The sequence below is a fragment of the Falco rusticolus genome, chromosome 2 (assembly GCF_015220075.1).
Source record: "Falco rusticolus isolate bFalRus1 chromosome 2, bFalRus1.pri, whole genome shotgun sequence".
Taxonomy (NCBI): domain Eukaryota; kingdom Metazoa; phylum Chordata; class Aves; order Falconiformes; family Falconidae; genus Falco; species Falco rusticolus.
The window spans coordinates 91,783,362-91,800,003 of record NC_051188.1 but is presented as its reverse complement, the minus strand read 5'-3'; the positions used below and the strand labels follow the sequence as shown (position 1 = coordinate 91,800,003).

General features: G+C 47.7%; 1 protein-coding gene across 3 annotated transcripts in view; it reads left to right on the top strand.

Moving 5' to 3' along the window:
- RAI2 (retinoic acid induced 2) overlaps nucleotides 1–9,453 on the top strand; it is a 47,855-nt gene extending 38,402 nt beyond the window's left edge. For all 3 annotated transcript variants that reach the window (XM_037377849.1, XM_037377850.1, XM_037377851.1), the window contains one exon: nucleotides 5,949–9,453. In XM_037377849.1, coding sequence (XP_037233746.1) covers nucleotides 6,054–7,703 — 1,650 coding nt within the window. In that variant the 5' untranslated portion in view covers nucleotides 5,949–6,053 and the 3' untranslated portion in view covers nucleotides 7,704–9,453. The remainder of the gene's footprint in view (nucleotides 1–5,948) is intronic.
- The last annotated feature ends 7,189 nt before the right edge of the window (nucleotides 9,454–16,642 follow it).

Sequence of the window (16,642 nt, the reverse complement as noted above, 5' to 3'; positions counted from 1 at the left end):
ACAGCAATATAGTTAGCAAATATATGACTCTAACGTGGCTCTTTGCAGGCGATTAGCCTGTGCAATAGGCAGACGGCCATGGTATTTCTCAACTGAACTGTTTAAAAGACCAGAGTACGATCAGCCAGTCAAGCTGCTGCATTTGCGGGCGATCATGCTGTGTGCCAAAGCAATGTATACATATAGTGTCCCATCTATAATGTGCCATTTTGCGCTGCTGTAATGATTTCCCTTCCCCCCTTGTTCCCCCAGGGCTTAACAGTCTGGATGGGAGCCTTGACACAAATAGGTTTGCCTCCCAGAAGGTTCCATAATGCAGTGGTGGAAAATAAAATAGTGCCTGTTGCATGAGCTGTGTTGGAACCTTATTATTCCTCCGGCATCTTCTGACGTTGTCTGTGGAGATGCTCTTTATTTTAACTCTCCTCGCAGCACCCAGCTCACCCTCCATGGCATAGCTCTCATAGAATGAGAAGTAATGTGGGGCAGCATGTAGGTGCATGGTGAGCAGGGGACGTTGGTGGAGGGCTGGGGAGCAAAGGCTGCGGGTGTAGCTTTCATACTGGCGAGGATACCCCGCTGCAGCCCTCTCTCCTCTCTCTGTCTGGAACCAGAGTGAATCCTGCCCATCTTTCCAATGTCTTTCTCACCTTGCCCTGGGTCACTTTTGAATGGTGCCTCCGAAATTTTAACAGGGAGTTGCTGGGTATTTGAGTCAAGGGAACAAGGGGAGAGTTGCAGGCTTAAACTGGGATGTTTTCTCAGTGCCTCTTGGAGGGGTCAGAGCAGTGCATCCCCAGTGGTTCCCCTTTGGTGGGGGTTCAAGCCACAGATGAGACTGCATTTGGGGTCCGACTGTGAGCCGGCAGGAGAGTGAAGGGCTGGTTGCCTTAATAAACGTCCTGTGGGTCTCCTCTGCTCTGCCTGCCTCATACCTTGGAGGGGGTCACTGTCAGCCCTCCTGCGAGCAGAGAGGGGACAGAGCCCACCAGCCCTCCTGGTGCCTCTGCACCTGCCAAGGTGTGTGTGGTCTATCAAACGCAGCGCCACGAATGGCGAAACACAGGGGAGAAGGCTAGTTCACCATTAGCTTTGAGTTGGTTACTTCTTTGCCCTTTGGTGCTGGAGGATTACACTACTAAAAGGGTATGCAGGATGGCCAAGATTGTCAGTCCAAGGTGCCTGAATATGTGAATCAGTGGAAAATGTGAGAGGCAAACGCTGCTGAAATCATCTGTGCTTTGTGTCTATGAGAGAGCCCACCTGTACATTACTTGTGCAGTAATAGCTCCACGTATTTGGTGAATGAAAGCTCACTTCATTCAAATACATCTTTTCTCTTCTAGCAACAAAACACCAATAACAATATGGTAAAACGTTTATTTGTGTGTGGCTTGAACTATACAAACATTTTGTAGGATGGACGATGATTTATAGTGGGTTGGTCTGTGTCAGTATGTGTCCTTGCTGCCCACTTGCATATCTACTGCAGAAAGATGCAGAAAGACGGGTCGGGCTTCGGCTGCTGAGACTGCTGAGGACAGGCAGGCCCAACCCCGAGCTCCTTCAGCAACCCATGTCTCAGTAGGACGCAGGTTGGGTGCATGGTTTCATGGTGCATTGAGGGTGATGGGGCGTGCTGCCATGTGGTGGCAGGACCAGCCCGCCTGGTCCCCAGCGTGGTGCCCCGATTGGGTGCGTGCTGCCGGTGGTGCTCGGCAGGCTTGCTGCTCTCCGAAGGGGTGGCGGGCCCTCCCGACTGGGATGCTCTCACCGTGGCCCTTGTCAATGGGCTTCTGCAGAGCAAAAATCAAACAAGTGGCTTTGAGCAGGAGGATCGGTGACAGCAAGCAGTGAGTTCTGGCAAAACACTGAGGCACAAATCTATCCATAGTTTTGTCCCCAAGCTGTTCCATTAAGTCAAGATGTCTAATTTTGGTTTGTGTTTCATACTGTATTTAGAAAGAAGGGAAAAGGGAAAACCTTTTTTTTCCAGGAGATACTGAGCAGGGTGTCCCACAAAGGGAGCTTCTGAGTCCCTTCCCATAGTGTGCAGAGCATAATTTGAATTCTGTGTAGATAGCGAGGGACAAGCTGTGGCACGGACAAGCGAGCAGAGCGTGGGGATAGCTGAACACGGTACAGTGCCGCGATCCCACAGGAAGGCACGCAACAGCCCTGAGAAAAGTCTGTTGCACGGCCATCAGCAGGAGATAAAAAAAATAAGCTAGAGTTATCACCACCCCTTTCATTGGCATTTCTGTATAGCTAACATACCATTTCCTATACAGTTACACACATCATTGCATAGTGCCATGAACTTAACTTATATCAGCACCCTGGTGAGAAAGCCCGGTTTATTTACAGTAGGGCTTATTTCAGTGTTGCAAGCTTCTTTTCAATTAAAACAAACAGCAAATTAAATATTAAATAGATAAGTAGGGAAAGGGAAATTAATTGATTTTCCAGCACTGAGGTGTGGTAGACAAAGGAAACTTAAGGCAATCTCAGTGAATTATATTACCTTCATTTGTGTATATTAGGTACAGGAAACTTGTTTTAAAAACTGTATAACTCTGAATAATTTATGTGCAATGAAGCAGCAATCTTCAAAAAACCCCAACAAAAACCTCAAATCCAGCACATACTTCAGGTTGATTTTTATAAAAGGAGAACTATAGTATAGCTATCGCTGTTAATACCAACACTGAAAATTTACTTTAGTTTAGGTCATCTCCATGTTGACTTAACGGTTTTGTACCACATACTTGGTGTACATAGTATAAAAAAGGAGTCCAGGAACAACAAAACACCTCTTTGGACAACTTCATCCTGTCTCTTGATCCCAGATATTCAAATGTTTCTTCTTTTGAGGCTTGGGGACTTGGAACCTTTTCACTCTGTCTGCTTACTGACCTTGATAATAGATGTTTAGTGTAATTCATGTTAGGCAGCCCTGGCATTGCCTCTCGGGTGAAACGGAAAATTGCTTTACAGGGCATAGGAGGCAGTTGCTCTGGGACTCCGCTGTACCTGGCAGCCAGCTACCACCAAGCTGCAGGCTGCAGGCAGGATCATGAAATATTTTTAAGGAGAAATGTATGTGTGTGTGTGTGTATATTTGTATGTTGGGTTTTTTTTTCATTCAAGAAGCAGGTGCATGGGAAATATGGGAGGGTACATTTCCACATAGGAAAGGTGAGGGAGGAAAAACCCCACCCCAAATCCATAAACCTGAGTCCAAGGGCTGTACCTCACCCTTCTGACCTCCTTCCCCTTGCACAGTGGAGCTCTCCTGGAGGCAATGTAGGACCATGAGCTCAACAATACATATTTATAGATCCCAGAAACATAGAGGATTCAGTGTGGGAAAAAAAATGTTTGACTATGCTTTAAAAAAACAGCCCAGCCAAGGGCACAGGCATTTCGTCAAGGTGTCTAATGGCGATAGATGAGCTCTTCTTCCCTTCATCTAGCTATTTCCTCTGCCTCCAGCCCTGTTGCCTTTTAAAGCAGCAATGGGGGATTTTACTATGTTTTATACTTTCATCTTCAGCAGTGATCTGTCGTTCTCTCCATGGGTTTGTACAGCATGCTAATCCCTCAAGTCTCTTACGCAGCATAATTTTCATCTTAATTTTTCTATTTCTCAATGTTAAATGAGTTTGCCAGGGGAACAGGGGGTCATTTCCTGTCCCAGCCAGACCATTAATTCTCTATGAAAACACCACAATCTCACGCTTCTCAAGCAAACAGAAATGTCGGGAAGAGTCAGTGTCCTGTGCAAAATACTCGGCTGTGCTGCAGCCTCTGGAGGAGCAAAGATGCTGGTGTACAGCAGAGAACACAGGGGTTTAAAATGGTCATTTTAAAAAGAGGGAGGGAGAGGTTATATAAGAGCAGTAGAAGTGGCTTTTTAATTCCTTAACAGAAAAAACATAATCTTTTTTTGGTTTTGTTTTTTTTTTTAGCTTGAATCTGCGGAGCAGTCTCCTCATTGTCTTTATTTTTAGAAACAATTGCTCTTTGCTCTTCTGGTTGTAGGTTTTTTTCCAACATAAGACAGACCCAATTTTTTTGGTACCAGTACTTGTCATTTTCTGAATAAGGGATTTGATATTTGCTCCTGGTTTTTGGTGCTTGGGCATCTCTGCCTGCCTGTAGTCTGTCTCAGCTGAGGCTGGGAAAGGAAACAAACAAAAAAAACCCCCTCAACCCTGTATTTGTGAATGTTTTTTGCAGAACATTTCATAAGTTGAGAAAAATCCAGAATTATTCTTCTTAAGCCAGCAGCAGGAGGAGAAAAGAAATGACTCATCTGTTTACTTTTAAAAATCCTTTTTAAGAACTCCGATGCGCCTGTTAAATTATTAGTGTTTTACCCAAGCAGTCTCCGCTATTAACTTGTGGCATTTCTGTAGTCTTGTGCTTGCTGTAGCATCTCTCTGCCAAATCCAAGGATTTACAATTCTCAGGAGAGACTTGGGAGATTTCCCGCTTCCCTGCCTTGGCTGTTTTTTAGCCTTTGTAGTGTTTGGGTTTTTTCCCCTTTTCCTCCCATCCCTTTTGCAGGTTTTTGTTGGTCCTACAAACACTTATGCAACTAAATCATTTCTGTAAGTGCCAGAGCTGGCGGAGGTCTTTGCGTGCTCTCAGACACAGATACATCCCCAGGCTGGGACTCCTCAGCCATCTAGTTTCAGTGGCATTGCCCTCCGTATCGTCCCAATGCCGGCATGCCTGTGGGACGTGGGGACGCGCCGCACTCCCACCAGCCGGGCCAGCCGGGCAGCAGCAATGGCACACATTTTGCTCATAGGGAGCAGGATTCGGCTGTATGCAGGTGAAAAATGTAAATTTGGGGGTTGTTGGTGCTTTCCCATGGTAACAGAGTTGAAACTGGACAAGTTTCCATGGTGATTATTACCACGGCAGGATACACCACACACTTTGGGAGAGGCATGGGCAGTGCCAGGTGGAGCGGCCAGCCCCCAGCCAAAGTCTGCCAGCGGCAGCTCGCAGGAAGGAAATTATCCTTCTAAATAAATGGGTGTCGAGCACCATTAATGAGCTGCTTTTTTTTTTTTTTTCAGGGGTAAGGGGCTGTTAATCTTTTTAGGAAATAAGCTGCAAATTTCACTGCGATCATGAATGGAAACCATCGCTGCCCTTTTCTAATTGCCATTTGCTTGGTTGATATGAAGGGTTGGGCTGTCAAAATAAATTTGAAGAAGCTTTGATTTTTTGTTATCTTTAATGTCTTCTTTAATGAGTCAGGTGCCTGGTTCATGTTACTGTGTCTGTCTATCACTGTGGCAGGGTGTTTGGTTTGGGTTTTTTTGCTTTGCCATTGCCTGGCCACGTTTCTTTCTCACCCTGCCCACAGCAGTTTCAGAGGTGCTGTACTCACTGTGCAGTGGTCGCCTGCTTGCCTTTAGTAAGTCCCACCAGGATGAAAAAGGGATGAGTATTGTAGGGGTATCAAGTACCCTTTGCCCATGGCTGAATATTTCTTAACCGCGATATTTTTAGAAATGTTTGTTTTGGGGGCTTTTGTGGAGTTAAAACAGTGCACTGTTGCTTGGCTCTGCCATGCAGTGTCATTACATGAAGCTTTGTTTAAAAACGTGAAATGGATGGCCTGAGTCCCTGTTGCAGGCTGCGTACCAGGGTGGGTGGGGGTTGGCTGTAGGCAGTCCTCGATTCCTTTTAAATTATCTGTGTTTACGGCTAAATATAAGTTCCTCAAAACTCTTCGTACAACACTCACGGTTGTATGTATATCCAGCATCTCTGTATATACAGTACACTGTACTGTGGAGCCATTACCCTGAAGCGTGGAAATGTTTAACGACTTTTCTTTGGTGGTGGGGTCTTTAAAGGCAATTGCAAATATTATTTTAAGGAGGAGATTTATGCTGTGCCTAAAATATGTTTCTGGCTTGCAGGCCAAATTATGTTGGTGCTGATGCTCCTGGCAGCCTGGAGCCGCCGCGGGTCCCGCTGACGGCAATGTAGAGACAGCGCTGGCAGAGCCGGAGAAGCCCTGCGACATGGAGGAGCTGTACAAGGACGCCCCAAACCTGCCCATGGATGTTACCAGCTCGCCCTCAGCGATGGCCAACAACAAGCTGGAGAATGGGGTGGCCCAGCTGATCACGGCAGAGGCCTGGAACATCAACTCAGCCGACCTGATGAAGAAGGCCCTCTCCCCTCTGGTGACAGTCCCCGCGCCCTCCATCCTGACGCCGCCAGCCGAGTCGCAGAGCGGGGTTGCCCTGAAGGTGGCGGCCACCGTGCTGCAGCCCATCTGCCTGGGTGACAGCCCTGTCGTCCTGCCCATCCACCTGCAGGTCGCTGGCAGTGCCGCCCCGCAGATGCCGGCCACCAATGCCACCACCCCCTATGTCATGACCACCCAGGGTCCCGTTCCACTGCCTGTCCTCCTGGAGCAGCATGTCTTCCAGCACCTGAACTCACCCCTGGTGCTGCCCCCGGGGGCCACGTGCCCCGCCAGCCCGCTGCACACCGGCCTCTTCCCCGGTGCTGCCGCCCCCGTCGGGCAGCCCCAGCTCCTGGACCCCAAGCCCTCTGGCCAAGCCCAGGAGCCCGTCCTGCCCCCTGTCTTTCAGACGCCGGGGTTCGCTGCCGTCCTCCAGGACCTGTTTCCCTCACAGGGTGCCCCCTGCCAGCCGCCCCCTGACTATGCTGCCCTCCCACCCCAGGCCTTCAGCTCGCCCCTCTCCCCGCTGGTGCCCCCCGCCACGCTGCTGGTGCCCTACCCCGTCATAGTGCCCCTGCCCGTCCCTGTCCCCATCCCCATCCCCGTGCCCATCCCCGTGCCCCACGGCGCTGAGGCCAAGGCAGCCCCCGACCCGCCCAAGCCGCCGCTTTTCACCCCCAACTCCTGCAAGGGCACCCAGACCCCCCTGGAGAAGGAGGAGACCAAGCCCTTCGACCTCCTCCACCCACGGGAGTTTCCCCAGCTGAGCCGTCACACCGTCATCAAGATGAGCGGCGAGAACGAGGCGCTGGACCTCTCCATGAAAGGGCCACCTGCACCCCGGGCTGGCGAGGCTGCCCCACCAGCTGAGGACGGGGCCCTGGACCTGTCCCTGGCCTCCTGCCGCAAGCCGGGGGGACCCCACGGGGAGACAGCTGGCCCTGGCCCTGCCACCTCTGCCGAGGCCGGCGCTCACCCTGTGCCGGACAAGCTGTCCCCAGGCCCAGCCGCCCCCTTCTCCCCCTGCAAGCCCCAGGAGGCGCTGGGCAAGGCGGAGGGCAGGGTGGCAGGCGGCGGGCCGGCCGAGCTGCTGCGGCAGCCGCAGAAGTGGCTGGTGGAGCAGGCGGGCAGGGCGGGCTGCGAGCCCAAGGCCGGCAACAACATCGAGATCGTCAGCACCTCGCAGACAGCCAAAGTCATCGTCTCCGTCAAGGACGCCGTGCCCACCATCTTCTGTGGCAAGATCAAGGGCCTGTCAGGGGTCTCCACCAAAAACTTTTCCTTCAAAAGGGACCTGCCCCAGGACTCGGTGCTGCAGTGCTACGACGTGAAGAGCCCGCCCGAGCCCCGGGACAGCGCTGAGGCCCTCAGGAAACCCGTCAAAAACAGGAGCGTAAAGCTAAAGAAAATGAACTCGCCGGAGATACATATTCTTCCAATCAAGAAGCAACGGCTCGCTGCCTTTTTTCCAAGAAAGTAAATTATGGGTTTTTAGAATTTTAAGATTATTATGAGAAGAAGAAGAAGAAAAAATAATAAAAAAGATGCACTTGGTTTTAAACTCATTTAAAACTTTAAACTATCTTTGTAAGTTATTTTTGGGGGAAGGGGGAGAGGATCGGATGTAGAGTCCCTATAAGCTGGGTTGGTTTTGTGTTTTTTTTCCTTTTGGTATTTTTGTTATCAAATTTTGACTTTTCATGGGAAACTGAATAAAAAGCAACCTATTTTTCAAGCAGATTGCACATTTTGCAGCTTTAATGGAGTAATGGATGAGTCAGAGGGGTAAGAGCTATTTTCACTGCCATAAAGTGCTTTGATGATGTAATTCTTCATAACAGTCAGAATGGAAATTTCAAAATAAATGTTTGTACGTGCTAATTGGTTGCGGCATTTTTTGTCATTTCTGAATTGCTTTCAGTGTACAGAAAAGGCTTGGCAAAAAGTCTGTAAACTGTAAAGCACCGCAACTGACTTGTGATGAACCTAAAATGTTAAGAAAAAATAGCAGGCTAAGAAAAATTATATTGTCCCGCAGCACTGTCGGAGAGAACGTCGCAACAGCCCCTAACGATGCACCCAAATGAGCTTCTGGAGAAGCAAGAGCAAGCGAGCGGTACAGCCCAGTGCACACCTTCATTGCAAGAGACCCATAGGAAACCATCTTAATTAAGTAATGTTATCAGTCATTTAAAAGAGAAAAGTGTAAAAGCCAGGGGAATTTGGCTGGCGGGGGGCAGGAGGGGAAGGAAAAGTCGCATAATTTTTCCCAGCCTGACTACAGATATATGGAAAAGTTGTTTATTGTTAGTTTTCTAAGTTTCTTTGATGGCTGAAATCAATGCACAGGAAAGAGCAGAACTGTGTAACTTTATCACTTGGCAGTGTACAAGCCGCCCACGTCAATGGAGAAATGTGAATGTACAATTAAAATAAAAGTTCTGGTAGGTCATGGTTTTGCACTTGTGTATGGAAAGGAGCTGGAGACACATTACTTTGTCTGCTGGCTTTTAAGTTCACATCTCACTTGTAAAAACCTGTCCTGATGGAAGGACCAACGTGAGAGCAGAATAATTTTCAGTGGGCGCTGTGGGTTTTTTTGGCTATACCTGTTACATAGAAAAACTTTTTCGTTATATTTCAAATGACATGTTCCCAGCACCGCACCAGTACTGTCTAAATAAAAAAAAGCCATTGTAAGCCCATCAGCTGGATGCCATCGCACACTAACTGTGCCTTCCTTTACCCATCTGCAGCCAAGCTACTTCCAAGACTCTTCTTGGATAGTTTTGGGAAGGTTTTTGCGGTTGTTCGTGCAATGAGAAATTGCCCAGAGAAGTGGCTTCAGGGTTAGAAGTCTAATCACACCTTCAGGCACAGGTATCGTGCTGAAATCTGTTGAAACTTTTGACGCCAGCAGACACACCAATTCACTATTCAGAAAATGCATCTGCATTAGGTTAGGAAAGGCATGCTGTTTCTCTTTTCCTGGGCTGAAGGATCACTGCCCTCTTGCCTAATGTGAAAATGGAGGGCTTTCACGTAAGCGTTGCATCGAATTCTGTCAAACTCTTGCTTGTAAGTATTTTTAAAGCCTTTTATTTTTTCCCAAAGCTGGCAGAACTGACAATGTTCAGAAGCGCGTAAAGTGTTGATGGATTCATTAATGTTTAGTCATCTGACTGTATTTTTTTAAATATTTTTTTTTCTTAATTAAAAATACTCTGCTACTTTGTTTTGCTCCTTCCAAGAAACTGTGTTGATGAAATGTGTCATCTTCTGGTTATTGCAGTGCAGAAGCTCAGGATTTCAGCATCCCTTGGGATGGCCATCCCAGTTGTCACTGCTCCACTCTGTTTCAGCTGGGCCTGTTCCAGTGTCAAAAAACCTTCTGAAAATGTAGTTTTCCCCAGGGCTTCACCAGATTATTTGAAAAGGAGGAGGTCACAGCATTAGCTGCTGACGTTTTTATTTTGCAGTTGACAGAACAAGTTCAAAAGAAGCTGGGATTGCTTTATTTTTTTATTTATTTTAAAAGTATGTTTCTCACACTGGTGGTTACATCTGTAACTGGGGTTACAGCCCCAGTCCCCGCCGTCTTTGTGCAAGCATCGTCCCCTGCAGCATCCTCAGCAGGCGGAGGGAGGGCGTCCAGCCAAAGGCGCACCCCTCCTGCCAGCGCAGGGCACCTGTGGCAGGCAGAGCAGCCAGCACCTCTTGGGGACACTGGCTGCAGGTGCCGAGGTTTTCCCTCCTCTCCTTTGCAGGCCTTTACTGGGAGCTATCCGTGCTCCCAGGTTACCTTCAATACCCAGGCTACCTCCTGCCCGGCTCTGCACGCAGTGGTCTGGTTTAACTGCATTTAGACCGCAAGCCCCAGAAACCCTGACAACAAATTAGGCTAAATCAGCTTTATGCCATTATAAACCCGTACAAGCACTGTCAAAACACCCGATGCCTACAGGCTACTCATTCAGCTTAAAGCCAACTGGTACCGGTTATAAAGGCAGACCAGACCAGCAGCCTCTGTGGCTGCATCTTCCTCCAGACCGTCACAAGAGTAACTGCAACCTCCCCGCTCTGAAACAGGGCTGAGGAAAACCAGAGCAGGCTCCAAATACCCTAGCGACCTCCTTTACATCCCCAGCTTTACGGGGCTCTCTCCAGAACGGCCAAGCTCCCTGGTACTGCTGGTCACCACCACCATCCCCACTGCCACAAGGCAACACAGGCTGGAGCCACCCCACTAGAAACGGACGGGCAGAGCAGACTAGGTCACCCACCCAGTGCCTGGCTTTCCCATTACTTAAACGGCAATGGCAGGGGGGAAAATTCTGATCGGCACCTTTCCAGGAAGGCTTAGGGCAGCTCCTGCTCCCACCCCTGCTACGCTTTCCTGCGACCCCAGCCTTCAAGGCTGCGCACGGGAAGAGAAGCCACACACTGGCACCTCTCCTGAGGCTTAACTGCTGGGCAAACAACACTAAGTAGGGACCATTTGCCTCCCACCATCCCTCGTGTGTGAAGCACAAATCCTACATCCCACTGACACACGGGAGAAGTGGCCACAGAACAAGGTACTTAATTATACCAAGACTGAGCATTTCCACCTCCTCACCTCTAGCAGCAATTACAGATTTTGTATATTGGGCCATTAATTTTCTACAGGGCTACATTTTAACTGCTTCTGAAACTTCTGTATGAGGAGAAGGACGTGTAGCTGCGCTCGTGATATATGGAGCTTCCATTTCTGGCGGCTGTTAATGCAGACATTAATACCTCCTGTGAAGTTGAAGGGAAAGTCATTAAGCCGTAATGGTAGGAGGACAATGTTTGACAATGCTGAGTATATGCAAGGTGGAGAGGAAGGAGCAGTGCAGACCCTCAGGGCACCCCTTGGCTCCAAGCTTCCTTTGGCTTGGACTTTGTCTTGGGCTTTTATTAGGGGGCGGGTGAGAGGGGAGAGGGTTGCAGGGGTGAGTTACCTTCCCCTCTGCTCTCTTCCCCGCATCAGGCAGGGGCTTCACAGGGAGCCAGACCCCGAATCCAAGGAGGGGAGCAGGGCTGTGCGTCTCGGGTGAAGGCCACGGTTCGTGGCAGCCTCGGGGGTGGGAGAGCTCAGATGTTCCAGCCTGGAGCTTTCCTCCGTGGGGCAGCCGGTCCCATTCCCCTACGCTGCCCAAGGCACAGCCCTGCAGCCAGGGGTGCATGGCTAAGGCTTTGGCACATGGGGCCAGCTGTTAGCAACAGAAATGAATGCAAAGGAAGCGTGAGCAGCTTCTCGGCCAGAGAACTCACCTGGATTAGGCAGTTTTTAGGCTGAGAGAACAGACAAGCAGTCAGGTGAGCAGCAGACAATTAGGAGCACAAGGAAAAGGTGGAAAACACAGAGATGAAAGCAGGCAGTGGAAGCAGAGATAAAAGCCACCTCCAGGCCTGTTAGCATCGCACCTTTATTAAAGTTAGCAAGCAGCCAGCCAGAGAATGAAAGCGAGAAGCTCAGCTGCAGCCCTTGGCCATAGGCAGATGACAGACAGCGAAAAGGAAGGTGTGGGCTTCAAAGATAAGGCTCTTGGGCCAGTCGGCTTAGTGAGAGCAGGAAGAAAGGTGAGCACTGCGTGCTGGGAGGGTAACACTTCCTTGGGCTGAAGGCAGCTGAGAAGCAAGGGCCAGGGGAGACTCTACATCAAATCCCACTCATGCAGAGCATGCAAGGCAGCGTGGCCTCCCTGCTCCTGCCCGGGCACAGCAGGTGACGGGGAAGAGCAGCAGCAAACCCAGCTGGGCGGGAAGGGGAGGGGAAGGAGAGCAGCAAAGGCGCCCATTTCTGCATGTCATGGGCCTGAAGTAACGTGTGTGACTTAGGCTTTCCTACCACCCATGCTCCTATCTGCTGTAACATTGATATGCCAATATGTCTCCTGATCAGTGCCAACTTTTTTAACCATTTCTACCCATTTTCTGCTCAGCTGCCCCAGAGCACTGGCATTCTTACACCACCTTGCAGACATATCCCTCTAAGGGTTTGACCCACAGGGGCTCAAAGAGCAGCTTCACACACTTCTTGCATGTGAAAGCTTTCAGGGGAAACTGAGTGGCTCAGAAGTGGCCACTGAGCACTATAGAGAGTGATTGTCCACGCCCCTTCACTTGCACAGAGGCACCTCAGGACAGTGATCTGACAACAATAAGCAACTCATTAACAGCCCTCATGAAGAATCTTAGACAATGAAAACAGCATAAAACAACATTGCATAATATCCTGGCGCCAAATGTTTTAGTTTCTTTTTGTGCTCAAGTTTGTAAAAATATGCTGAAGGTCTCAGTCAAAGATCTTGTTCTCTGGCTGGGATTGATTCCTGCCTTCCCAAATGCAGCCAGCCTGCCATCATGACATTAATGGCATTAATTTGTGCAGTTTGCTTTTTTCACTCATCTTTCACTTTTTTTCCCCGATGCTTCCCCATCCTCTCATTTAAACTTGCATTTCTCTTAGGCTACACCACAAACCCTTAACACTGAAGTTTGCAACTCAGCATACTGTGGGGCAGTCCTACACACACAAGCAAATCCCCCAATTTTAGTGCGGAAAACATATTTTCCACAGTTGTTAAAATCCTGGTATTGCAGCCCTGCTAGGAGAATCCATTCTGTTGTTGAACCATCTGAAACATTTCTTCATGTTTGGGAAGAAAAATTACTAATAGCTAAAATATTTAGCACTACTCCTAGAATAATAGCATAATATCCTGGTACTGAAATTATTAGGATACTTTCAAACTAAGAGGGGAAAATCAAAAGAGCAGACTGCAGGGCACAATCTAATGAAATATCAGGAAGGGAGCACTATTCTCCAGGTAAAACGTTAGTTTTCACTGTTAAGACACATGTGTTTCCAGTGAAGCACTGGTAACAGACACATCGCATCCCTGTGTCAGCCTGTGTTCAGCCTCCCCAAGCTCCTGGGATTACTAATGTTCCTTAGACCACAGCTGTCTCAAAATGTTCACATTTTCTGCATTGTTTCAATATCATCCTTTCCACCACATCCTCATCAACAGAGTTCCCATCTTTCTTTGCTTAAGAACTGAAGCTAGGCAACATTTTGTCCTAGTCTGGCATCTCGCAGACCAAGGGTGTGTCACTGTGACACAAAACAAGGAGGTCCTTCTTTCTGGAGTTTACTTATGGCAAGGAAACCCCTAAAAGTCCCGTTATTAAGCTTTAAGGCTTCTGGTACACAAGTAATTTCTTGCTTATTGAGAAAAATCCCCAACCCTACCTGCATGCACATTTATGAAGGTATCAAGTGGATTTATCATTCTTAAAACTAAAGTTTCAAAACAAGTACCTTGAAAGCTTGGTCCACAGAGCACAGCCCAGCATAAGCGAGCGCATGCCTGCCCTTCAAAGACCCTCCACAACTCAACTATGATGGCATAAAGCCGCCACACTCTATTTTAAAGCCTGATGACGCATGTGCCACACTCATGTGTGTGGCATGTGCGCTCATCACGCTAGCACGCTCTGTATTAGTGTACAAGGGGGGTCAGAGCAAGGTTAAAAAAAGACCAACAGAATATTTACATGTTCTTGTCCACCTTTTGCCACTTTACAAGAGATATGCAACAATGCTCTAACTGTGCAACAATGAAGATCTAATATTCTCCATGGATACGCTTTTTGGGCTAGATTGATGAGTTTCACATTGTGTCCACTCGTCCAAATCCAGGTCAAAGACGTACCAGCTGGAGGCTCAACGTTGACATGCAGCATTGCCTTGGCAGGCACCTTGCAAATGCTAGCAGACATAAGCACTGCAGAAACAGGACCTCTTTCAGAAAACTGCAGGTGGGGCATTCGCTCAGCACCAGACACGTAGACGTGGTGATTAGCAACATGGTTTAGAGGCAGACTTCGCAGTGTTAGGTTTACAGTTGGACTATATAACCTTAAGCGTCTTTTCCAACCTAAATGATTCTATGACATCTGGACTTTTGAGTGAGATCCCTTGTGTGGCAGACCATAGGATCTAGCCAGCATTTCTTGGTTAGTACAAAGTGCGCCTGAACATTTCCTTCTGAACACCATGAAGGGCTCAAGTAAGGAGATTGTTCCATCTTACTTGCAACAAACGGCACTTTAGGTGGGGAATTAGCTCACATGCTGAAATGAGATGGGTATCAAGGCTCCCACGGTAGATACTGGAAATCTAGTCAATCAAACCAATAGAGTCAAGAGAGCTATTCATCTCTTTGTAAAGCAGATGTTGCTTGGTATCTGGTCAGAGCACTCATACCCTCAAGTCGGTCAGTAGACCTCCACGGACTACCATGAAAGGGTCTGGACAACTGATATAAACACATGAAGTTACATGAAATTAAACCAAATCCTGTATTCCTAATTTTGGCTCCCCAACTGGTCTGTGTTTAAGACATCACATCAAAAGGGAGTTGGTAGTAGCAGTGCATTCAATTAGGAAAAAACAATTTAAGGACAGAGAGAAGATGCCCCAAGAATTGGGTAGGGAATTACAAGGATTCAGACCACGTTTTCAAATGAAATCATGTTAAGATAAAATACTTCATATACCTGGCATGGTTCAAAATGTTAATTTCTAACTTTCCTCTTTAAAATCCAAGCTCAACACAAAGACTCAAAGACACTAGTCATGACTCAACAGTCTGAAGCATCCAAATCTGAAACAGTTTAAGTTAGCATATCCACCCGGTTTTCTCCTTTCTGATTTTCCATTACTTCCTTCTTCATATATTTTCCTTCCCTTGTTGTTTATTGCACACAAACCCTATCACTCATCCCAGGCTTCCATTTCTGTTTTCTTTCAAAACATTTAAACTTTCCCCAACCTGTTCATTTCCCGTAGCCAAACACCACCCAGACAAAGAGAGTTTACAATTAATACACTATGGTGAATACATGGTGAATACAAAGAGGTATGAAAGTAATATGCTTCCTTTGGCTGAGCTGGTCTCTTGAAAATAAACAGCTGATGGTATTCAGGTAAAAAAACCCAAACAAAACACACACACACACCCCCCAACCTGAAACCAACCAACCACTAAAACCCCTAACCCTGCTACGTTGCCCATTGAGCCCAATAAGCAGCATCTCCCATGTACATTACAATGACCTAGCTAGGACCGCACCCCTAAAGCACAAGCATAAACCAAGGGCATACTAAAACTGAGCCATTTATTTATTAATTTCTCCGTCCTTGCTATTTTGTTCATGCAAGCACAGAGACTTAAAAAGAGAGAGACAGGCTGACAGACAGAAAAGCACTTTGCAGACCACACATTGAGTGGCATTGCCCAGGTGATGGGCATCTGTTCATAACGGAGCACCACCACCATTCCCAGGCAAGGACTGAGATCAGTAGCAATAGTTGGTTGCAAAGATAAGTCAGCAAGCTGCAAAGTCCTTTTCTTGTTTTTCGAAACATGCAGGAGTAAGAAGCAGATGCAAAGACCCTTCCCTCAAAAGGGTCTCCAATAAGATGACCAGCTGTTTGGCAGCACTGGTTTGGATAGACGGACGTTTAGGGAAGAAGAGCCCAGACCTGGCTGAAAACCCCCACTCTTAGGGATCCGGACAGCATTAGCACAAGTGCTTGGGAAAACAGAGTGCCTCCATAACTGCTGAAAAAACCCTAAATATGAGAAAGGGAGAAATCTAGTAAAATTATGGCCTTTTGCAGTTGAACACCAGACTTTCTAAGATGTGCCACCATTCATAAAGATTTTTCCCAGTGCCCTGCCAATTGCCTCAGCTTCCACCTGTAGATGAGTCTTTGCCTTTCTAGTTCTTGACCTCAGTGCTGAGACTGCCAATGCAGGATAACAGCAATTACCATGGTGGTTTTGTGGTGTATTCATTTTCTTCCAGCTGTCATAACTAGAAAGGAACCATTGGCAAAGAGGGTTTCTGCCAGCTTCAAGCTGCACATCTGTTCGTATTTGTCTGTTCACACAACATGGGATGCAATCTCCCTTTCCTCTTGTGCTGGCATCTGTTTGCTCATACTGTTTGTCCTGGAAGGGCTTTGATTTTAGAGGCTGAAAAGTGAATCTCTGTGGATGAAAATGTCTTAATATATTTTAAAAAGAAGAGAAGCCAAGGTGCGCAGCCTTCACTGTCAGCACTTAACAGTTCCTCTGCAGATAATGAAAGCTGAAATAAAACTAGCAGTGGTCCATAAAGCTACGATGAGAAGCAGCTCATGCAGGACTCCTCAGCTTGTACAGCAGAGCTGGGAGATTCTCGAGCTGGTAGAAGCTAATTCTGATTCAAATGGGACAAATTACAACTAATCAAAATGATCTGCTAGGACAGGGATGGATGATTCATGTAAGTGAGGGATTTAAAAGCCTATTGGACCACTGTGATAGCATAGTTTAA